This window comes from Phoxinus phoxinus (assembly GCF_949152265.1).
Source record: "Phoxinus phoxinus genome assembly, chromosome: 2".
NCBI lineage: Eukaryota > Metazoa > Chordata > Actinopteri > Cypriniformes > Leuciscidae > Phoxinus > Phoxinus phoxinus.
The window spans coordinates 6,311,432-6,337,146 of NC_136877.1; the positions used below are offsets into that span (position 1 = coordinate 6,311,432).

The 25,715-nt window shown below is 39.1% G+C and overlaps 1 protein-coding gene across 7 annotated transcripts in view; it reads left to right on the plus strand.

Annotated features, from left to right (window-relative positions):
• tead1b (TEA domain family member 1b) overlaps window positions 1-25,715 on the plus strand; it is a 71,419-nt gene that overhangs the window by 35,240 nt on the left and 10,464 nt on the right. For 3 of the 7 annotated variants that reach the window (XM_079605505.1, XM_079605503.1, XM_079605504.1), the window contains exons 4-9: window positions 13,172-13,236; window positions 17,390-17,452; window positions 17,544-17,606; window positions 22,725-22,736; window positions 24,585-24,719; window positions 25,003-25,049. In XM_079605505.1, the coding sequence (XP_079461631.1) occupies window positions 13,172-13,236; window positions 17,390-17,452; window positions 17,544-17,606; window positions 22,725-22,736; window positions 24,585-24,719; window positions 25,003-25,049 (385 nt within the window). The remainder of the gene's footprint in view (window positions 1-13,171; window positions 13,237-17,389; window positions 17,453-17,543; window positions 17,607-22,724; window positions 22,737-24,584; window positions 24,720-25,002; window positions 25,050-25,715) is intronic. The other 4 variants (XM_079605506.1, XM_079605508.1, XM_079605507.1 and 1 more) reach the window with 4 other exon arrangements.

The window sequence follows — 25,715 nt, forward strand, 5'->3', positions numbered from 1 at the left end:
CTGAGAGATTGAAAATATTGATTTAACCCTCTTTCTTGCTCTGAACGTGGTGCCAGCCATCAGTGTGTTCACACATCCGCAGGGCTGGAAGTGGAGTTGTCCCGCACCTCCGAGAAGCCCCGATTACAGCGACCGGCTCTAGCATATCAGTGCGCTGTCCATCCATCCATCTCTTCCTCTCTCTCTCTCCTAACCCCCACAGCCAGGCCTGCCTCAGCAGTAATATATGTGATGATGTACTCACCACCTCCTAATTGATAGAGTGATTCAGTGGAGGACTTGCTGTAATAATTGGTCCTTCGGGAGCACAGGCAGACCCTGGGAGAGAGGGCGGGAGTCTGGCTGCTGGGAATCACAGGAAAAATAGAGGAAAGACGCCCAGGCCTTCTCTTCCTCCTCACCTGCCGCCTCACCGCAAGGATTTACGAGGGGTCGTCTAGCGTAATCCTCTCTGTCTCGGTGAAGCCTCCGGGTTGCGACCCACAGATTTCTGCTGGTGGCTTGTCTGTTCCCACAATGGATGCCCACCGTTAATCGTGCCGTGGTTTTCTGACTCGTGACCTAGAGCCCGCGACCAGAGCTTTCAGACTTCTCGCAGGTCACCAGGAGTTACTTATCGATCTCATTTCGTGTTCCTACACTTTCAATTGATTTTTAAAGTGGTATTTATTATATTTAAAGACAGTACTATGATGAATTAATAGATTGGCTGTCATGTCGATGTACTTGTGGTAAGACTGATGGTCTATTAGTCAGCTTTAAAAACTGCATTACCAATTTGTATTCGTATCCTTAAGTCATACCGACTCATTTCTGGTGCCCTTTGCACTGGTGATGTTCAGTTTTGTGAATGAAACGTTGTTTCGAACTGGTAGTTTGTAATTACTTCGTAGTTGGATTAGTTAGACATCCTTAAAACACTCAATTATATAAAAAGAGGGCTATTCATATTTTTTGTTTTTGTTTTTATAACAACTAATGCACCAATATTGACTGATACTGATAGGCTGGCAATTATTTTTCGAGTTATGGAAGAAAAAAACTATTTTGCTTATAATAGTTTGTATGCTACAAGTTTTTTAGGCATCACAACATTATAATGTACATGATGAAGGATGGATAAATATTAATTTTGAAATCTGTTAAAACTAAATAATCTGATTTGAAAAATAAATAAGTAAGTAAGTAAATAAATAGAGGAGAGACCTCTGGGATTCAAATATTAAAAACTTGAAAAACATAGGCTAGACAATAAAAGTGTAGTGAGTAATAATAACCAATACATCTTATTGATTAGTTGGACATTACATTTTGTTTTGTGAGTTTGTTTGTGTGGTCTGAAAATGTATTTACTGCACATTTCAAAGTAACATTAATTTATGTCAACATTAATAAACCTAACTCATTTAATACACAAACACAAACAGCTCTGCTATCACGCACAGCAGGAACACACTCTTGTAAGTGCTCTTCAAGAGATAGAGCTTAAATCTTTGTAATAATCAGTCACTTCCCATTTAATAATTTGCAAGATGATCACAATAGTAATCTAAACCTTACAATAGCCAGAAACCATTAAATATCCAATATGGAATAGATGCGGATAAACTATGCTGTGGCTATATACACCATTTACTCTGTTTAAAATACAGTATATATTATTGGCACTGTTGAGACTGACTGAAGGAAAACAATTTTTTTGTTAATTGGAAAGGTTATAGACATCTAAAAATAGTCAAATGTTGGTCATACTGGCCAACATATCTGTCTATCACTACAAGCCAAATATTTGCAGTCTAAATAACCTAAATAACAATCAAAACCTTTTTGCGACAGCATTTTGCTAAAATTTGCATTCATTTTACCACAAAAATGTATCAGATACTCTAATTTTTAATTTTAATTTTATTTTTATTTTTAAAGACCAGTGTTACTTTGATCCTTGATAAATTGTCCCAGATATAGAATTTCTCAGCTGAGCTCAGGCAGTCTTTTTGGATTGAAAAGACCAATATTTATTACCAACGCATGCTTTTAGATCCTGGTTACATACAAAACTCCCGCTCACTTCAGATCGGCAGTGCATTGCATGACATTGATGGAGTGTGGGGAATTTTCAGTAAGGCGTAATAGCTGAATAAGAAACATGAAGCAGTTTTCAGGCCTGCAGACCTGTCTTTTTGTTATTTACAGACCACAAAAACAAGTGTGGCTATTGAAGGCAGTTGTGCGTTACAATCTCACGAGGGTGCGCATTAATCCATCCTCATTCGCCGTCACCATGAGCGTCTGATAAGTGACTGGCTCAAACAGAAGCTGCATTTTGTACATTAAGGTTAAATGCTTTTAACGATTTTTATGTGCATTGAGAATCAGCTCATGAAGTATAGGCTTATAGAAATGAAAGCTGAGACAAAGCAAGAAATCCTTGGCTCAAGAGTGGATTGGAATAAATGAAAGCCTGTGAAGATTAGATTTAATAGAGTATCTGAAAGATTAAAGATGTACCATCAGTGTTCCTGTGTCCTGGTGATGTTGTGCATTATTGTTAGAATGAATGTGTCCTTATAAGATGGGTTTAATGCTTTACCATAAATGTATTGTCTGGTGCATTAATATGATTTTTCTCAGTATTTTGTATGTTTAATAAGACTACGTGTTGTTCAGTCTTCCTTTGGAGCTCCAAAACTTAGTTCCAGTACTTAGTACTGAGACTTCAAGAAATCAGCCTGGTTTTTGCTTCACAGTGACTTGCAAGCATGATGAGAAAGCATATACAATTTTCCTCTTTTGTCCAGTGTCAGCAAGCTGTTGTAAACTTCCTTGGATGCACATTGTTTATTAGTTTTGATGACCCTCACATATGCTAATATGTTCGATTTTTACATTTTCTGGAGAGAATGTTAATATTGCCCATGCAAAACTTGCCCCCATGATGTTAGGTGTCACCAGGGCTTATACTTCCCTTGTCCACTTCACGCTCCGGTTTGCAGACAGTCCATGACAAAATTGTCAGCACAGTCCACTGATTTCCACGCATGGCGTTTGCTTACAGCTAGATCTTTGTGTCTGCGTGAACACCATTACATGTGCAAGTACTCTGAGCGCTTGAAAAGAGGCACTTTAAATGCACACACACCCAACACGTCGTCCATGCTCATGGTCAATGGAGTATGCTTTGAAAGTCTTGCGCACTCGATTGTGCTCGAAACGGAGTTGAACACAGAAAATGAAGCATACTGGGTCATAAGTAGTTCATTTGCTAGGGTGTTCTTTGTGGTTGCTTAGTGGTTCCTCACTTACCCAAGTCAAAGAGCCCTTCCACAAGTCTCTATAAAATTTTATCCTGAATCCCTTTACTTTAATCTAAGTCTAGAGGATTCTTTTATCCATTTTATTGTAAGGCAGACTAACATAATTTGCTTAAATTTGTATTAATTTGGGCTGGTTGTTTGTTCACATCTTGAATCCTGCCTTACCAAGCATCACTGATACGTGGACATGACGTGGTTTGAAAAGCTTGTTTCTTGTTCCATTCTCCTATGAAGGGGCTTTCTGAGTGTGGTAAGTGGGTGATGCATGTGCATGTGTGTGTGTGTGTGTGTGTGTGAGGGAGGTCTTGCTTTCTCAGCAGGTGGCAGATGGCAGACCCGGCAGAATAACCCAATCCCAGATGCACACAACCACTCATTAGGTCACAGTGCAAAATGCATGATCTTGAACTCTAAGCTTGTTTTTGAGTCAAAGGGTGGGTGAGAGGCCAATATTTTGACCCCTAAAGGCCAGGGTCTTGCTAAGTGCATGTCGAATTTGGTTAAAATTAAATGTGATGGAATAAACATTTTTTGGTTCCCCAAAAGAACCGTTCAGTGGATGGTACTTGAAGGAAACATTTTTAGTGTGAAGAACATTTAAAAATGTTATGATACTTACAAAGGACTTTTTCTACAATTCATGTAAAAAGTTCTTAATGACAGTGTTAATGGCAGTGTTTCCATCCCTGGGACTGCCCAACACTGCACATTTTAAATGTTTCCCTAATCAAACACACCTGATTCAACTCATCAGCTCATTAGTAAAGACTCCAATGTTGTGTCTGAAATCGCCCCCTATACTCTTAAATAGGGCACTATTTGAGGGAACAGCCATTTGTAGTGGTGTCCGAAACCAACGTTGGACGTTATCGAGTGCACTCATTCAATCCCATAATGCACCGCAATAACGAGTGTACAACCGATGTACGCTCAATGGCTAGAGAATACCCATAATGCACTGTGAGAGTCGCACACTAAATTAATTCCTGTGTTTGACCAGAAGGTGGCGCCTGCAGCTGATTCATTCATCCATACATTTTCCACACTGCTGGTCCAATGTGGGAGCAGCATAGTATCATACAGGTATAAATAATTTTTTAATTGGTTATTAAATTGTTTAATTAAGGTTTATACATAGTTTCCATGACAGAGTTCAAGATAAATATTTTCATTACAGATGCCGGTTTGCTAAGTTTCAAATGATTATTAAACAGCAAACACAAACTATGCAAAAGTGGCAGCCCTTCTAGCCCACTCAGTGTCTGAATTCACTCATTCGTTTTCATTCACTCCCTCAAGTGAAGTATATTCGTGGAGTAATGAAGGGAATACTTAATCAGTGTATAGGGGATCATTTTGGACATAGCCCAAGTCCAGTGTTAGATAAGACAGACTTAGGGTATATGTTTACACAACAACAATGTACTAAAAATGGCCAAAAGACATACAATGTAGGTTTTAGTGGAAAACGGTGTCTTGTAAACTTCCCCTTAAAAATGTGTTGAGGGTATCCATGACCAGGGTTGGGAACCACAATGGCAGTAAATAAACTTTGTTTAAGCGTAACTTGTGACCCCGTAATGAGGAAATGTAAACCCCCTGAATTAGGCAACAGGTTTGCATGATTCAGATGCTCATAAACAGCCTTCCAACTGGATTTCAGTTGCTAGATTAAGGTTAGGCACATTCTCTTGTAAATTATTTCCTTGAAAGGTCAAGTTCAAATTTATTTTCACATTTACTAATCTTTTTAAACTTAACGTAGAGTAGTCAATCATTTTTTTTTCTTGCTTGCACTATTATTTTGAAGAAAGATATTTTTTCAATTGTGAATGTACTCAGAAATTAGTTGTTGAAATTAGTCACAATCCTGAAAATCTTTGCTGGGTAAACTTTTACATGATCCTCATCCTTTTGTGTGCCTCATTTTGCGCACTTGAATCTAGTTCTGTGTCACCTGCTCAACTTCCAATGCACAAATCTTGCTCTTTGTCTCCTGTCTATGTGGGTTCCCCTCCTAGCAAGCAGTGTTCCTTGAATGCTGTTGTTCTTGGGAGTAAAAGGCTTCCTGCCTGCCTCCCTTTGCCCCACTCTGGCCCTTCCCCCAGCCCAGCCAAGCCAGGGACCCTCGGAGTGAATGCCTCCATATTGTTGGTTTAGTCTATTGTGATGCTAATGGAGGCCGGAGACCCTCGAGTCATCTATCACGCGTGACAGGGAAGCAGGGGCATTGTGTCTTGTACTGCACACAGGAGAAGGGCTGCTGTCTCCACAGGTCTCACCGGGGGAATATCAAACCCAAAGAATTTATGCTTTTGTGGTATATTGTCCATAGTGACAGAAGTACTACTCAATAACTACACTACCCCAAATTACTAGCTACCAAGCATGTATCTTTCTTCAAATGTACTCCCCAAAAAATATTCAAAATTGCCTTTGGGTATTTTAACTAGCAATAGATTTGATAATATTGCCCAGATGGGTGATTAAAATCCACTTGGATTTGGTTTGAGTGTATTTTGAGTGAAAGTGTAAATGTTCAATCACTATCAAATATATACATAAATATATTGTTATTAAATATATTCAGGGTTAATTTAGCAATTAACAATTGAGTGTACTCATATTGACTAGCAGATTGATTCAAAGCCCTCATTTGTGTTTGCAAATAGTTTTGCTAATTGATTTAAATAAGTGGCTCATAGAAGTCATTTGTTCGAAAGAACAGCGATGTTCAGGTAGAATGCTTTATTGCACACGTTTGAAATCTCACTAGAAAGAATGTTAAGAACAATCAAAACGTGTGGCCTATTGAGGATTAATGCTAGATTTGGATGGGGTGAAGCCATTGAAGTGAGCTTTTATGTGAGAAATCTCTCGCTGCTGTCTGACTGTATGGCCACGGTCCAGCATCCACTGATTTCATCATTGTCCAACTGGCCAGATGTGAGTGCGGTCAGGCCTGCGTTAAACAAATGTGGTACAACAGGAAATGAGTGCTTTAAAATGCTCTGAGAAAAAAATTTGATGTGTTTTTAGCAATCAAAGAACATAACCAAAGCCATTAAAAGGCTTTAATATGCTATAACTATAAATGAGGACAATGTTTATGGCATGGGGTCTGAGCCGAGCTGCAGGATTTTTCTTTGATTAAATCATCTTTGCTATGACATGCTGGCAGGAAGGATGATGGGGCTTTATTTGCTTCACCCCCTCGGTGTGGAATCAATGGCAATTTTATGCTGTCTTTTTAAATGATATAACACACTCCTGCTGCAGAGGCTCTTTGGCTCCTGTGGAGTGCTATCTGTGAGGGGCTGAGAGGATGCTAATGGAAGGGCTGGTGTTGATGGTTTCATCCCAGTTAGACCTTTAAGGAGGAGGACACTGCCACGTGTTGCTAGAAAAAAAGAACAGCTCATACCAGCTTAAGGTGTTCAAATTAATTTTTGGGACAGCTGTTTTTTTGCTGTTCCAGGGTGGTCTACCACCTCTAACCAGTTTGATTAAGATGGTCTACCAGGTCAACAGCAAGTCCACCTAATAATAGTCCAGTCAGTTAATCAATCATCTTGACCAGATTGAACTTACTTCAGGGCTGAGAGAATGCTAATGTATGGGCTGGTGATGGTTTTATCCTAGTTAGACCTGTAAGGTGGAGGATGCTGCCACGTGCGAGAAAAACACTGCCCACACCAACTAGAGGTGGTCAAGCTTATTTCTGGGACATGAAAACTGATTTGTTGCTGTTCCAAGGTGGTCTACCAGCTTTAACCAGCTTAATCAATTTGATCTACCAGGTCGAAACTAGTTCCAACAGCTAATAGTCCAGTTAATCAATCATCAAGACACACTTGAAACTTCTGCAGAGTGCTTTGAAGGGCACAGGGGGTGCCAATGTAAGGGCTGGTGATGGTTTTAAACACTGATGGTTGTTAAACTGTGAGGAGGACGGAGTTTACACATGTTGCTTCACCCTCTTGTAGACACCGGGTCAGGCAGTAAAGCTGGTTTTTGGAGCATAGTAGCTGGTCCAATATGGTGTACAAGCTCTAACCAGCTTGACCAAGATGGTCTAGCAGTTGATCCAGTTGATGAAGTCAACTAATGAGTGCTGGGTTGGACCTTTCGTTAACTGCTTAAGGTGTTCAATGTGAATTTTTTGGACATAACTGAATTTTGCAGTTTTAAATGAATGTGGCCCTAGCCAGCTGGACCATCTAATGAGGATAAACGATCAGCTTGGACCAACTGTTTCTGTCAGCAGAGCTTTATGGTCCACTGATATTTTCTTGCAGTAGAGAGGTAATCACACAAAGTAGACAATGTACAAGGCACATTTGATTTACATTTTTAAGATGAGGGATTTCGGTGTGGGCTGAGATAAGATATTGAGTCTTGACACATTAATGGTGATTAGTAATTTGAAAGTTCACTGCTGCTAGGGTGTTTTGGCAATACTGAGAAACAGCCATAAACACTGAGGAAATGTTGTGCCAAGTTGTTTGAGAGCAGCCCAGTTTAGGTAATGAAATCTCATCCAAATAAAAAAAAGTGTGATGCAGCATTGTAAGGTGAGAGTGAATGTGTGGTAAAGTGGGCTGCAGTGGGGAGTCGTGGGGGAGTAGCGGGCAAAGCAGCAGCTGTGTAAACCTCATCAGTGTGAAAAGGGGATGCAGGAACCAAGGGATGGATGAATGTATTGAGAGGGTGAACTCTTGTACCAAGACTGTTAATTGTTCTCTGGCTTAGCTACGTCCAGCTACAGTCACACCTCGGCTCCAGACTGTGCAGCTATCAAAGACACACCCTATTCAGAGAAAGCCTTCAATGGCCAGAGTCTGTCGGTGCATATCTGAGGAGTCTGAGCAGGGGAGGACGAGTTAGTGTCTAAATTGAGGTGGGAGTGCTGACAGCTCTCAGTGGGGAGTGGGGAGGGAGTCCGCTCCTCTTTCCTCTGAGGGAGTTGGCGCAAAGGGCGGAGATGCATTCCTAATTGAATGAAGAGTCAGCTGGGGGACAATCCTAGAAAGAGGGGTACCGGCAGGCCCCACTGAGTGGCTTCTGCTGTTTTAGGAACTATTTTGATATGGACTCTACTGTCTTTGAAATTAAGAGAAGGCTTTTCCTTGAGAGGGCGGATTTCTTCTTGCTCTGTGCTCTGCTTTTTAGTCAGACCATAAATACCTAATCCTTCCCCTACTGTTTTGACTGACATCTGGAGAACTCTTTCAAGAGTTCACATCCTCCCCGTTCCCACCCCCTGCCCTGCCCTGCCCTGCCGTCCTGCTCGTGTACACCACACTGCTGACTGAACATATTCCCCATGCATATCCACCATGGACAAGACTTTAAATCGAATTGGTACATTCATATGGACCTGTTCACACAAAGCAAAGAATGTCAGATTCAGTTTTTATGTCATTTCAAAAAACTTTTATTGACATAGGTTTGATGCATTTCACCAGTTTTGTAAAAAGTCTGTTCTTAACTGAACTAAATTAAACAGCCTAAAACTGTAAACTTTATATTGAAATATTAATTATCTACTGTTAAAAAACTTTTATTATTATCATTCATAGGATAATCTCATTGGTTTGTCAAATCACAAAAAATAATAACACTAATAAATAAATTTGTGCAACCCTACTGTGTATGATTTTTCAGTAAACAGAATTACTAATAACTTATTTTAAAGGTCTGCATTTGGATTTTTGTGTATTTTGTGCAGAATTGGGGTTTCACAGTCCAATCACATGCAGGGCACCTGTTCACACTCTTTTAGAACAAAACTGTAACACATATTACTTTAAAAATGCAATGTATTTTATTTTTTCATATTAATGTCATGGGGGGCAGCTTGTCTCCTGGGGTTTCAGGACCTCCAGTGTGTCCTTACCCTCTTTTTTGAGTCAGTTTCTTTCTGCCAACGTTGTTTTGCACGGCAAACACAGGAAAGAAAGCTTGCTGCCCAAGTCCCGCTGAGCAGGGTTTTTTTCAAGGCGGTGAAAAGAATGAATTATTCAGCAGTAAGCATGCTTACAGCTGGCCGTTTGTGAGCTTTGATCTAGGAATCAGGCGTCTGCATGAATGCCCTTATTGTCATGTTATGTGTACACAGTGTGTGAATTATTGAAAGTGGCGAGGCCCTGGCTTCATCTGGGAGAGATTACAGTGTTGGCATGCTGAGGAGGTGGACTAGAACTGAAAATCCCCAGATGCTATTTATTTGTCCTGGAGGTCACATGATCTCCCGCCGTTGTTATAGCCTTAACAGAAAGGCCTACGTGAAGAAAGAGAGCTGTCCATCCATTCAGCCCACACATGCATCAAGCACGCATGTTGGAATCGCACACTCATTGGCTTCAGGCTATGTTGGGGAGCGCTACACCTCTGTTAGGACAACCTTTGTAGAGGGAGTTTTTATTTTTTATCATGTAGTAGACATCTCACATATTGCTAGCAACACATGAACATGGTTTGTGGGTAATTCCAGAGTTTGGTCTTTAAAATAAATCTGTGTCTGATTGGGGCTTTTTCAGATTTATTTTGACATTGATGACAAATTCATAGTTCTAGTTGGCAATCTAGATGCATCTAAATGCATCTTATTGTGATCTTATTGTGAACGATTCATCCATGTACTGTATATGTTTTAATCATTTATTTATTTTTTAATGTTTTGACATACTGTTTAATCAAAATTTGATAACTGGATCTTCTGGTGAGAATGACAGGCTTCTCTCTTGCGACATATGCAGGACTTCTCCAATCATTTAATCCACTTAAACCCCACTCCTTACAAGCTCATGTTCATCTGCCTCCACTTTTGAGTGCAACTCCCACATCTCAAAAGTCAACAACCAATTAATAGAACCAAGTCCTCTCCCTACACACCCCCCCCCCTCCCCCCAATAATCCATTACCCTCGGATGTACGTCACAATGCGACTTTATGCAAAGTGTTTTTGTAGAAAATGTAGGGCAAATGTATACACCGTTTTATGTGCTATTATTCAAGACTAAAAAGACAGTCCAGTTTGCCCCAAGGTATGAGTATTCAAATTAAGTCACTGTCATCTTTTTCAGCGAAACAGACCTGATGCAAATTAGGCTTGTTATAATTATTATTATTTTAAATTGCACCTTATTTACATCTCTAGCTTATTTTTTTCTGGTGCAATTAACTTCATGCAAAAAAAAATTACAGGAAAAGAGACATTTATGTAAAAAAATTTATTGATCAAACAAGCCGAAGTTTTGATTAAGAAATTATCATGGATCATATCCAGTTGTGCAGTCTTCAGCACCTTCTCATAACTAGCCAGAAAGATTGGGAATAGCGGCATACAAATGATGATCAGCACTGATTTTGTTGCCATGTTTGTGTCATTACCTCATTTGCATAATTCAATTCGAGTGCTAAAACATATGGAGCCCTGCACATGACATGCGGACATATAGCCAAGAATTATGAATTCGTTCTCTCGTTTTTTAGTAAATCATGGGCATGATTCACTAATTTGTTCCCTTGTTTTACTAAATCATGTGTGTGCACACTATAATAATTTGTTCCTTTAGTAAATCACTTGTTTTAGTTCAATCAACATGAGGGAACAAATTATTACAACGTGGCCACGATTTAGTAAAACGAGGGAAATAATAATTATTTTGTGCATATGATTTAGTAAAACGTGCTGATGTATTAGTAAGGTCATGGGAACGAACTGTTACTGTAATACGTGGCCACGATACATGTGCGGGGCTCTGTAAAAACGCAGACAGGACGTGCACAAAAACCCTGATATCAGCAGGTCCAATTCATTCTTTATGGTTCCCATTGGTTTCAAAACTCATGAGGATTTTACTGAGAGAAAAGCAAATTACTGGTACGTCAGAGAGAGGAGGTGAGTGAGAAAGAGATTCCCTTTCACTCGACAGGTGTGCCTAATAGCAGAAGCTCAGGAGATTACCCAGCCCACCTGAACACCGCGAGCCCGGCGCACAGCAGGTGGATGATGCGGCTTTGCCATCTCAGTGTGTGCCCATTTCACAAACAACAGACCTCAGCCCAGCCTCCGCCATGGCCAGTCACCCCACTCCACACCCAGAACACATCTGCTGCCTCACCTCCTCGACTCATCTTTTTCTTCTACCTTTAATTTCAGCATGTGCTTTGATGGAGCCATGGCCTGGTTGTTAGTTACATGTTGAATTCATATGGCTTTTTTAAAGGTCAAGTCTCGCTGTGTTCAGGTCATTCCCATTCTTTCCTAATCAGAGGCCAGAAAATTAATAAAAGGCTCAGGGGGGACTGAGTCCAGGGAGTGGATTTCAAGGGGGGACAGAGTTCCTGTTCAAAATCGAGAGGATTTCCATCTAGGGTACGATACCCTCATGTCCTGATTCGATTCATATCACGATACTGAACTCACGATACAGTATTATTGCGGTACTCCAAGACAAGGTTACCAAAAAATGTACTGTTGATTAAAATGCTAACTTTGAAATTACATTGTGGGTTTAAATGAATAGGCTTGGACTTGCTGCTTGTAACCCAAGGACAATGGTGACACCAGAATAAAAATATTCATGATTCTGAAGCGGAAAATACAGAATTATTTTAGATGGATATGCTTGCACTCTGTCACTGACTAGATATATTTAAAATAAATGTAGGCCACTTTTTACATTTGGCATAATCAGGACCCACGAATATTCCCCATTGCATTATTATAATCAACATAATATATAGTAGTTTAATGTAGTACTGACACTAAAACTCTGATGGTCCAGCTGGCTAGGGCCACATTAATTTAAAACTGCAAATTTTATTTTGGGTGAACTATCAATGATAAATATTGTGACTATATTCACGATATGTATTGTTACATTTTTGTATTGGGATATATTGTGGCACGTTATATATTATTACTCCCCTATTTCCATCTTTTATCCACATAATAGCCTCCAAATACTATACAAATTTCATACATAAAGTGGAAATTTCTGCATCTATGGTTTAAAAAAAAGACATATGTGTGTGTGTTTGTGTGTGTATATTCACATACATGTGTTCGATTTTGTTTTACTTTATGCTAATTATATTTTGTGGAAAATACAGTTTATTGTTGTTCTAACGTAAATTGTGGGGGCACGTGTTAAATTGTAGCTACATTAATTTTGCGGTTGTCTGTTTAAAAAGCTAGTTTTATTACATGGCCCTGAATAAAAAAAAAATGGGGCTCTATGGCAACCGTTGGCTACAGCTGGACACATAATTAGAGTGGCTCCTTACCTATAATTTGCGTAATAGTTTTGGGGTGGCGGTATGTTATTAACATATGAAAAGGCTAAGCAGGGGTCATTGTGCCTTGCATCAGTAATTAGAGCAGTGCCGAGGGCGCAAGAATGTGTAGAGCTGCCATTAATTGGAGATCACTACAAAACCATGCTTTAATTATTATTTAGTGAGAACAGTAGTGTGTTAAATGAATATGTTCTCCGTCATTACGTGCTGTAACCATATGAATGTCTGGATCTGTTTCTTTTCATAGCATGAGGCTTTGTAGAAATTGGGATTAAATTAGATTAAATTGAAAAGCTGTAGATTTGTTGAGCTATTTTCATGGTAATGGCACTCACAGCCAAGTTTTCATTTAAATTAGGCGTGTTTGTTTATTCACTGGGGTGAAGATTGCTACATGCTGCTGACATAGTGGGAACAATTGTCAGTGATAGTGGTAGACATTTTGGCTCATTGGCTCACATTTCTGCTTTGATTTGGGTAATTGAATTTACAGCATTACATCTCCACACATTTGACATTAACACATCTCATCTTTTGTCTTTCCCTAGGTCGGAATGAGTTGATTGCCAGATACATTAAACTCAGAACTGGGAAGACAAGGACACGGAAACAGGTAAGAGAATCCGTGGTCTTGCATGCATGCCACTAAATGGGGAAGGCCAGTCCTGTTGAATGTGCCTGCTATCCGAGCTTCTGCAGAGAGAGAACTTACAGATCACACAATACAGACATCCACTTAGGGGTGGGCGATATAAGGAAAAATGCATATTATGGGATCCTTAAAATTGATATCATATTATTAGAATATATATATAATATTTAGTGCTGTCAAAATTAATGCATGCGATTCATTTTTTCAGTTTAACGCATTAAAAAGATTTAAAGCAACATTCATATTTTGGCAGCGTTACATTATATGATCACGCTCTTATTCATGCAGATGCTTTTAAACCATTCATGCTCGATAAGAAACAAAAGAGAGTATCCTCACAAGCACAGTCTTAAATGAGTTAAATTAAATCTTAAATGAACGTAGAGTTGTGAGAAAATGGGATGCGTGTCAGATCCATACCATGTGCTTCAGCTCTTAAAGTGACAACAGCCTAATAAACCTGCGGTCTGTCATTAATGTCAATCAGAGGAAAAGAGAAAAACACTCACTGCTCTTGATTGAATAACTTTAAATAGCTTTAATAATGATTAATACTTTTCAAAGTGAAGACTGTTTTGATAACTTTATTCAATTTCTGTAGGCTATATATCCTACCTGTTAAACCTACCTAAAAATCTTAAAGCACAAGGTTACATGGGCCAAAAACAACGAAAACAATAACTTTTTTTGTGCATTTTTGACAGGGAATGTAAAAATCTGAATTGGTCTGACTGGACCAATAGAAACAAATTGAGTCCTGATATATTGAAGGGAACATGTAAATGTGACATTTATTATTAAATGGGTTTATGTGGAGATTGTTTAAAGTTCACATAAATGAAAATTTGTATAAAGCCTAATAACTGTAAAATTATATCTTTCAATACAGTAATGCTGAATGGCTATAATTAATGTCGAAAATTGAGAGAGAAAAAAATAAATTTCATAGAGACAGTGGTATCAGTGATGCCTTCATTCATAAAAAGATGCCATTAAACAAATATGTAAAATATAGACTACCCTCTTTACATTAGTTTCTACATTCATTTGGAGTTTAAATGTGCAATTATTACAATATAAAAATATATTCAAAACTTTAATGCTAGGTGCGATTAATCACAATTATTTACAGAAAAATGTGTGATTAAATACTTTTTTATATATTGACAGCACTAAAATAAATATATTACTATGTTAATTTGTATATAAAGAGATATAAAAATACTTGAACTAAAATGCCAAACTGTAGCTGTGAACTATTGAAAATATCTGTATTCAGTAAGATTTACTGAATAGAAATTATGTGTGGCTTGTAAAGCCAAGATGTGCTTTTCAAACATTGAATGAATAGTTTGCACAAGTATTTTGTGAGATCACATTTTGTGATTGTGTTATAAATATATGAAAAACACTTTTCAGAACACTGAAAAAAAAAACTTGTGGAGTGAAACAGGCAAATTTGAGGGACACCTGTTGGTCTTTCTGTGCATCTAGGTTGAGGTGTTTCTTTATTGCCCACCCCTACTCTCACACACATACTTAAGGCTGTACCCTGTAAGGCTGTACACACACATAGCCACTCATGAAGAAGCATGGAGCTTTGCAGCATGATCAGGCCGGGCGCAAGAACGCTAATGCGATTGTAGAAGAGACGGACCCTGAACGCTGGGCTCAGCCGGCAGATGTTTCATTCAGCTGTATGAGAACACGCCACTGAACTACAGCTTTTGTCAAGACACATTCACTCACACATTAGCTAACACAATTTTAATGATGACCTGTTCAGAACTGAAATGTCTTGTTTAAATCCATGAATCTGTTTCTCCATTTGATTGTAGTGTAATTTGTCATGGTGATCTGTATGTGTTGGTGCAGCTTTAACACTTCAGTGGGCTGTGCTTCGAGGGCCATGTCTCAAAGCTCTTATCAGATACAGCAGACAGGGAACATGATACACGACATCCTCTTGTTTTAAATGAGATATGTCAATATGCCAGGTTATGTAGTGTCTAGGCCGCTCTCTGATCCATCAGTTGGTTAAAACAAACAAGAAAAGTGTTTACAATAAACCACTACAGCAGCAGAATATCTATTACAATTATCACACTGTTTTAAAACTGTTAAATAATAAAAACCCAAACCCTTACATTGCATGGAATGATGTTGTTTGATAAACCTCGCTAAAATAATTGATTCTGATTGGTCAATTTCTGCATTCAGCAATCAAATATTGGTAATAATTTACAATTATGTTCCATTTAGTAACATCTACATTAACCAACATGACCTAACACTGAAAAATACATTTCATTTAATCAAAAAGTTTAACGTGAAATAACAATGAATTGTATTTAAAAAAAAACAATGTAACAAATGTATAGCTCCTTGTTAGTTAAAGTTAGCGTTAACTAACCTTATTGTAAAGTGTTAAGGCCCCAAGTTCTTTTTCAATGTTTGTTTAGGGGTAAATATTTATTATAAATATTCTGCTAGCGAACATCCGAAGCCGCACACTCTGCTGAGAGTGATGGTTAGATCAATATGTAAATAGGCAATGTGCTGCACACTTCTATCTCAGTAACAAAATAAACACAACACAATTGATAACGCATAAGAAAAGTATCTGATCATAACAACGTGGATCTGTTTGTTTGCAGGAGCTCTGCAATTCGGCACTCTAGTAAAGTCATGTCACGTTTATTTATCACTTTACACAATAGATTGCTTAAAAGCAAAGCACGCCACTTTACCGTATTAAACACGAAAAACAGTGTCAGTGTCTCGTTTCATTAGAAATACAGCCTAATTTTAGACTCTCCTCCAATGTGTTCATGTTTTCACTCCTGGACGACTGACCTCGACCGACTGAACGTTGAAGCGTTTAAAAATCAAGCATTTCATGATGTGAAAGAAGGAGAAGCCTCCGCGCACACCTATCTATTACATAATCACCACGGATCAATGGAAGTACAAACTTACAAAACTTTTCCAGAATGTTTCGAACTCCAAACAAACTTCGTTACGGCCTGATTTTGTTCGAAATGACGTCACATCAGTTCGGTCTTCGATTTCGCTTAAAGTATATCGGGGCCTTTAGCCTAATATATTTGAATAATTACAATTGTCTATAAGTGACACCCCTGTACACCTGGTATAGCCCATTTCCTACAATTAATAGTTTGAAAAGTGCAAAGTGCAGTGAACACTTCTTACATTTGGATTTACAAACTGAGAGCTGAATTGTAATAATTCGCTTTTGTGATCATAATAATTGAATAATTTCATAAAATCAGCAATTTCCAAATTGTGTTTACCCCAGAACATGCCTTTTACGTAAAGTGATTTCCTTAACGATTTAGGATGAAAAAAAAAGGCATAAACCTATGCGGACAACATTATGAAAGATCCGGTTGACACTTCACAAATTCGCAGCAAAGTGAAAAGTCCAAAAATCGACCCGAACGCTGAAACATCACAACAATCCCATTGTAATTTCATTTGGCAAAGCCTGAGCCATTGAAGTGATTGTTGTAATTAATTTGGAAAGGTCAAAGGAGCACTTGTGCTGCTGAGATATGTGTAAATGTGACTTTGCCGTGAGAGTTGAGAGCGGCGGGCCTCCGGAGACCGTCGACCTCATTAATACTCCGCGTCGAGCGCGAGGCCCGCTCAAAAGCCACTTGTGCGTGATTGGCCTGATTAAGACGAGGAACGCTCTCCACGTAACCCCTCGGAGCAGAGCCTCATTACAACATCACACAACCTCCCACCTCACCTCACTATTAATACACCATTAGTACATAATTCACAAACAGAACTCCGACTTGGTGGAATATGCAGAGCAGCGGTTAAAGGGCCCCGGGGCCCTCGCATTATCCTCCCCGAAGAATACTAGACGTGGCCATTCTCATTCTGTACACAGAAGACCGCATCTGCTCTGTCTTAATGTGCTTAAGAAGCCTGCATACTCCTTAATCAGCTCACTTAAATGAGGAGGTGAGCGGGCCGGTGCGCTGGGCTGCCGTCCTCAAATGTTTGACTTGTTAAAAATGTCTGTAATTCTTGATTGCTTTCTTTTCTTTTTGCTTTTCTTGTTTTGTTTTGAAAAACGGAGGTGTCTAGTCACATACAGGTCTTAGCAAGAAAGAAAGTTCGAGAAATCCAAGCTGCCATCAAGGTACGTCTGGCTCTGCCCAGTTGCAGGGGGGCTTTTCATCGCCATGGTTACAGGCTGTTCCTTTGTTTTCCTCCCCTCCCCTACCCCGCAGGTGTCTAGTCACATTCAGGTTCTTGCCAGAAGGAAATCTCGTGAATTTCATTCCAAGCTAAAGGTATGCGCTTTTCTGCTTTTGGGCTTGTGGTTGCCATGCGTCTCACTTCCTGTTTCCTGTGAATGCCTTGTTGCTCTAATTCCTGTAACCTAGATCCCTCGCATGTGACGGCCTGTTTAACATACATAATTCAACGCCTGTACTCCGTCCCCGATGTGCATTCCTCCTTTCATGCTCATCAGTGGCCGTCTTCTCCTCTGTTTCACTGACCACGAAGTGCGTGTGCTCTGAGTCTAACGCTACAGGTCCCACGCCGACCCCTGGTTAAATATAGCAGGGGTGCAGTAACGGTTGGCACATGCCGCAAACCTGAAAAGAGGCATACAGTATGCTTTGAAAATTAATATGGATGTGAAATTCAATAGCCCTGGAGAGAAAAGGCAACTATTAAGTTCTTTCCATAATGCAGCAAATTGTGCTGCTCACTGGCTTGGAACTGAGGTTTTATAAATCCCAGTTTTCTATCCCTGTAATTTTGGGGACAGTATTTTTAGAAGTTCACAAACTAAATCTTTAGGTTCCATCTTAGTGGTAAATTTTCTATAAAATATATTCAATTATAAATGAATTTATGGTAGGTATAAAATGACAAAATGGATAATTTTTTTAAATAAATAAGCATTTATTACATTATAAGAGCTCCACATGCATTATGATAAAAACTGATTATCTGTGCATGTTTTTATATTATAAATATTATTTATTTACATTAAATTCATTTTTAACATCTCTAATTTGTTTCCAAGTTCAAGTTCAAAGTTTATTTGTCACATACCAGTTATAGTTCATACAACAAGCAGTGAAATGTAAGCATGGTATTCCTATAGACTGTGTAATAAAAACATACCCTAAATTATTTGTAAAAACATTACAACGATTTAATAAATATATTAATAATAATAACTAGTACATAAGCAGTGCCATGTATTGTCCAACTACAATATAAAAGTTTAATATGAAAAGTGAAGTTTGTAATCTGTGCTGCTAGTGTCACAAAATAAAAATAATTGCACAATCGTGAAAATAATCAAAAGGGCTGTTTTCAACTTTTTATGCATTTTGGCCGTTCAACACGACAACGGCGTTAGGGGCAAACTTTTGAAAACGGGTTTCAAAGTGCAAGTTTTTGCAAACTACACACGTCTCCGTGTAAACTACAAAACGTGATTTCGTGAAAACAGTGACGCATGAGCATTACGTGTTCAGTTTATAGGCACGTTGTGTTTCTTTCCTAAGTGACATCGCCACCTACTGGCCTGACAGCAGAATACAGCGTTTTCATCTGCAATGTCAATATCACGATGTCATGTGAAAAGCACAAAGGAAAAACGTTTAAGTTTTTAGTACATTGTTGTCGTGTAAATGTAGCCTAAGGTTCCTAAGATTTCCTAAACAGTCCCGCTGTCTGCCATTGGTCAGGCAAACATTTAGCCCTGCCTCCGAACTAACACCATTGGTTGTAGTCAGTGTTACTGTCAATGTGTCATTGATAGTGATACAGTCACAGTGTTTACATTTTCCGGAAATCAACCTTCGAATGGTTTATAGTTGCCTCTGCAAATTAAACTAGAATGAGAGAGAGAACGGCTTTAAAGATGTACAAATTTGAAAACCATTATATGACAAAACAAAGCCTCAAAAGCACAATGCACTTTGCTGGTCGCGTGAATGCATTTCTCTGTGTCGTATTTGCATGTGTGTGTGTGTGTGTGTGTGGAGTGTCTCATGCTGGCAGTTTGCTTCAGCTGGTGAGAGTGGCTGAGAGCTGGAGGTCAGAGTTCAGCTGGATTCTGGTCACTGCTTAAACAACACGAGCGGTCACATGACTACAGGAAGAGCACAGTCTAGAGTAAAACCAGCGCTGCTTTGCCTTTATCTCTTCTGAAGTTTAATGAGGTCATCTGTTCTTCCCAAACGCTCTGCACAAGAAGTCTGGCCCAAAGAGCCCCATTAGGGCCGTCGCTCAGATGCTTTTTGTGGCGTTCCCCTCTCTTCTCGCTCTTTCTCTTGGCTTTTTTTTCTCCCAATAACCCACTGGCCGTCAAACGCTTTCCTCATGCTGCATTAATGAAACTACTGAAATCATCCCCCCCACCACCACCACCACATTCTCTCCTACCATTTCCAACCCCATCCACCCCCCCCCCCCCCTACCCCCCCCCCCCCCCCCCCCCCCCTGTGTGATTCAGCCATATAAACAGCAAAGTGTGCTGCATATAATCACCTTACATCAAATGCATCTCATCCACAAAGGCTGCGGCTTACAAAAAAACGGGCCTTTTGTGGAAGGGATAATCTGATAATAAATTGACCTGTCATTTAAGATACATCTGCAAGGGTCATTTCCTAATGTCTGTGTTTACTGAAAAGACCTTGAGGTTGGTCTGACTTCTCTATCTCCTCCTGTTTCGTTCTCTTTCTTTTTTTTTGAGGTGATGACTAACTCCTTTTGACCAGCACACTTTTCCACAGTTCCCAGTTTACTCAGATAGATTAATGACTCCCCCATTTGTGTGCGAGTGTATGTGTGTGCGTGTGTGTGTGTGCCTAGTGGAGCGTCTGTGTGCATTTCCGCCATGAATGGCTGGTCTTTCAGGGACACTGGCGGCTGCCTGAGTAAAAACAGCCAGCTTTTGTATGGGTCTCTGTCTACTCTCATCTAAAGCAAATTAGAAATCAGGAGCGGGGAAGAATTTGAGCTCCCTCCTGCCATTTGCAGCGTAGCATTATAGTAAACCTGCCCAGTGTGCTCTTATCTGAGACATGTTGACTGAAATGACTGTCATTATGGTGCCCCTCTTTGAGCTGGTCTGTAATGAAACCCAAGCCACAGTAATCTCAAACTGCCATATTATCAGCTATAAATCTTCCCTAAAGATGCTTTCTGCAGTTCATCTGCTTGACCAGCACTCACGCTGACTCCTTAATCTTGGTTTTACTATTAGCAGGTGACTTCAGTGGGCTTAGCATATCATGGGGAGGATATCACTAAAATCACATTTATAAAATAAAAATGACATTTATTCAGTCATCGTGTTATATCCCTGATGAAAAGACCAGACCAGCATCGGTTTCAATTCTAGTTTATGATGGTTAGAACTAGCTCTATACTGGTCAGCACCCTGTTCACCAGCTGATGGCGACTTAAATTGTGTTGTTTAACTCGCTGCTTAACTACCATTATAGTATGATGCATCATTAGAGAAATTAACTATATAGTCACGGCTGTTTCCCAAAACTGTAGTAACATTGGTTGCACCAAAACTGTGGTTGCACCTCTGTCGTTTGACCCAAGTTGGTTCAACAATATAGGACGTTAATGACATCATGCATAGATGGTGTAGTGATAATGTCATATTATAGTTCATTTACACAAACAACAAAAAGCTGTTAATAAAAATAAAAAAATCATGTTAACATGCAGTATTTAATTGACATACACTTCACTATTTTTGATCCCTTTATTGATTTCATTGTCGGATCTCTCTTACGTCATGAACGGCACTGATTATTGACACGCTAATATATATATAAATTGATTGAAAAATATGCAATGTACCTCATGTTAGATTGCTTATTGTGCCCAAAAGCATGAACTATGTAAGTCTGCATGTCTTAACAACAAGAAACTATATGCTTCTAAGCACAGGACGAGAGCTGTATATTCAACCACACAAGTTTGCGATGCTTTTTATAATAATAATCATTTGTTTTTGCGAATGTTCATTGGAACTGTGGTTTCGGAATTGTTGAATAACGATGGAATATGCAACCATAGTTGGCTAACAATGCTTTTGGGAAATGCACCCTAACTTGAGACTTTTAAATAAAATTGGTCTATTTGTTTCCTACTTCATTTGATCAAAAATACATATGCAAGGAGACAAACTGTTGAGGTTAGCGAAACATTTTTCATAATGTCAAAAATTTGGGTCCCATTTTAAATTAAGTGGTTTAAGTACTATGTACTTACATTGAAATTAATAATTTGATTCAATGGAATTATTGTGTACATACATGTTTTTACATTGTACTTATATTTTTAAAATACCTGCATGTAATTACAGCTGTAATTAATGTATGTAATTACATTTGTAATTACACTGTTGACCCTTCCCTTACACCTTAACCCACCCTTAAACTTAACCATACCAGCACACCTGTCCCTAACCTCACCCGTATCACACCGCAATAGCAGCAAAAGAGTTTTACAATAAAACATGAACACAATAAGTACATTGAACTTATTTTTCGATGTAAGTACATAGTACTTAAAGCCACTTAATATAAAGTGGGACCAAAATTTGTGTAGACGTGGTCACAAGCAACAGTCAAAAGTTTAAGTATATAGTGAATACCTAGTTCTGAGATGAAACTCTAGATGACGCAGGCTGATAGGTCTTTAACTTATTTGGTAGCGATCAAATCAACATAGAACAGCTGATTGGTTGCTGTTGCATCAGCGGCCAATGAGTTGCGGCTAAACATTCAACATTGCTGTTAGCAGTTTTCTGAAACCCTCCACCTTCCCCAGCTCCACCTGTATACAGTATATCTGCTATGGGGGTTATTTCATGTATCTTACATGTGCAGCAGCGGCAGCGAAGCAGATCTATTCCTCCTACACCAAATACATTAACATTGCCATACCCATTACCATGCCAATCTCTATTACCATGCAAATCTCTCCTGGAGTTGTCATGACAGAAATATATTTAATAGTCATCAATTCATGATATGATATTTGTAAATAAAATCATTCCATTTTAGATGGAAAGGAGGAATAAAATGACCGTAGTGCACCATGTCAAAATTATGCAGCTCCGGTGATTTTATTTAAAGCGGCCTAGATTTGCATTCGCAACATGCTATACGAGGCTGGTGTGAACACGGTGTTAGCTGGTGAAGCTTGGTGGAATCTGTCTAACCATATTAAACTACTGAAGAAGCCTGACATCCAAAACACAATTTATGCTGGTCTTTCTTAATCTGTGAATCGGATCTATAAATCTGTGAACTTGTCACTAGTCTCTCAGCACACTCATAAATTGTTTGTATTACCTTGCCAAAAAGTGCAAATTGAAAATTGACAATGTAACCTTGTTTGTTTGCATTTAGGTGACAAGCATGGTAAGTACGAGTCCTCAGTGCTCTTGTGCTGTGCATCAATGTGTCGCCGTCACTGTATAGCAGCTGCTAAACTCCTGCTTGAGCTCTGAGTCTCTCTGCCTCTCTCTAAGCCAGCTCTCACTCTCTCATACGTGAGCCGTGACTCCCAGCATGTTCATCCTCCGCTTATGCCCACTTTTCACTCTTTTCAATGCAGTTCTGCTCCATTCATTGGCTGTTTAACATGATCAGTGGCAGGACTTCCATCCTGATATGGCCATGCACACTATACAATAAGCACGTGGAATGTTTGCCTTTGTAGAAATTAGGCATACACACTTTAGCTCAGTTAATTCAATTAACAGTTTTAGAAATGTGTCTATGCACAGACATTCCTTGAGTTATTTAAACTCTACATTCAGAAATCGTCTTTAGCCTCCTTGTGAAAACAACAAGGAGGATGTGTAAAGGAGAGAGTGATGTCCTTCAGGCACTTTTCTCTAATGCGTTCATCTGTACTGTTTCGGCTTAGTTTGGTGACCTTGATTGGAGCTTTTAAAATGAGAACATTACACACAGCAAAAAAAAAGAAAGTTACAATACTTAAACATAGTTCCCGACTGACACAATGCAGTTTATTAGAAATGTAGGAGCTGCAAGATGATATATAACATTAAATTCACTTCTCATTCACCCTGCGCTCGATATTAAACATTACAATCTCCCGTTCTCTGCGCTGGAGGCTTTCGCTCTTCTTTTCAGACTTTCTGTCTTTAGTGCTAGCACATTCCTCTTAAGATCAACGGCTTTATAGCTCTGAAGAATCTTTTAACATGCTTTCTTATCTGTGGATCTGTGTGTGAGCGCGTGGGCTGCTTTATATTCCCATGTTCTGTGTTCACTGTAGGGGGGTGATGGTTTCCAATGTCTCACGGTTCGGTTTGTACCACGGTTCTGTGGTCAAGGTTTTTATCCAGTAAATATAGAAATATTTGAACTCTTATTGTTTGTGGTAATTAATTAAGACCACCACATCACAACTATTCACTCTCATTATTTCAGGATGACCTGTTATTACTGTTATCGCAGTGAACATCACTGTATTGGATTTACAGTTTTATTGTATGTTCTAATTTATTAAAAAATGTCCATATTAATAACCTAATAGTTTGAGTGGAAAGTAAAAAAAAATTGCCAATTAAATTACATTTTCACGCCAATTGTTAGGCCGATAATTGTTTTTAAAGTCTCTTATATTTGTTTGTCTGTTCAAAAATACAGTTAAATCAGTAATATTGGGAAATATTATTACAATTTAAAAGAACTGTTTTCTATTTTAATGTTTTAATGTAATTTATTCCTGAATTTTCTACATCATTACTCCAGTCTTCAGTGTCACATGATCCTTCAGAAATCATTATAATATGCTGATTTGCTGCTCAAGAAACATTTCTGATTATTATGCTGCTGAAAATTCAGCGTTGCCATCACAGGAATATATTACATTTAAATTATATTCAAATTGAAAACAGTTCTTTTAAATTGTAATACAATTTCACAGTATTACTGTTGTTACTGTATTTTGGATCATATGAATGCAGCCTTGGTGAGCTTAAGAAACTTTCAAAAACATTAAAAATCGTATTTATTACAAACTCTTGACCAGTACATTTTTGTAATAAATTAGAAAACAATTCGAGAAGCAAGCATTTACACTGGTCTCGGTCTCTCAGACTTGTAAGACATGAGATGAATCATGGTACAAACGTGTGTAACGAACCGTGTTTTTTTGCAGAAACAGTTTAACCCCCAGCTCACCGTGTCCATCCGTTTATGAGTTTTAATTTCTTTTTGTAAATGCTATTAAAGGATCAGAGCGTGAAGGACAAAGCTCTTCAGAGTATGGCCTCCATGTCCTCGGCTCAGATCGTCTCTGCAACAGCCATCCACAACAAACTGGGTCTTCCGGGCATCCCGCGTCCTGCCTTCCCCGGAGCAGCAGGGGTAAGACCGCCCTCTGGCACCCACCTATCAGTACACTTACTTCAGCCACACGGCTGGCCACCGGGTCCAATCCCATTACACACCCTCAGAGCTGTGCCCCATCACCTGCCTTCATCAGATAAGCCCACTAATGCCACACTCAAGATAACTAGACTGCATGGCACATAGTACACCTCGTTTTTCAATGGCAATGTGATAACTCGTGTATCTAGAGTGCACAGACGGTGTGTGCACGTGTGGATAGCCTGTGTTTTGTTGTCTATTTATTTATCTTATTCTCTAGTTTTGGCAGGGCATGATATCCACGGGCCAGCCTGGATCCTCACAAGAGTGAGTATCTCTAGAAGTTTTGCTACCATTGTCCCACTAAAGCTATTCCTCGCATTACAGTGCATGTACGGCACATCAAACATTATTTTCTGCTGCTGCTTCTTCACCTACTTCTTTTTTATACTTTCTTCTTCTGCACATTCTTTTTCTGCACCTTCTTCACCACCACCTTCTTCTTCTGCTTCCTTTTCTTCTCCATCTGCATCTTCTTGTTCTTCTGCATCTTGTTCTTCTCTGTCTTCATCTGCACTTTATTTTTCTTAGTCTAACTGTCCAATTATGGACAGTTTAGTGTAACTGTCCGACTGTTCAGTCTAACTCTTCAATCTTACTGTCCCACTGTTCAGTCTAACTCTTCAATCTTACTGTCCCACTGTTCAGTCTAACTGTTCAGTCTAACTGTCCCACTGTTCAGTCTAACTGTTCAGTCTAACTGTCCCACTGTTCAGTCTAACTGGTCAATCTTACTGTCCCACCATTAAGTCTAACTCTTCAATCTTACTGTCCCACTGTTCAGTCTAACTGTTCAGTCTTACTGTCCCACTGTTCAGTCTAACTGTTCAGTCTAACTGTCCCACTGTTCAGTCTAACTGGTCAATCTTACTGTCCCACTGTTCAGTCTAACTCTTCAATCTTACTGTCCCACTGTTCAGTCTAACTGTTCAA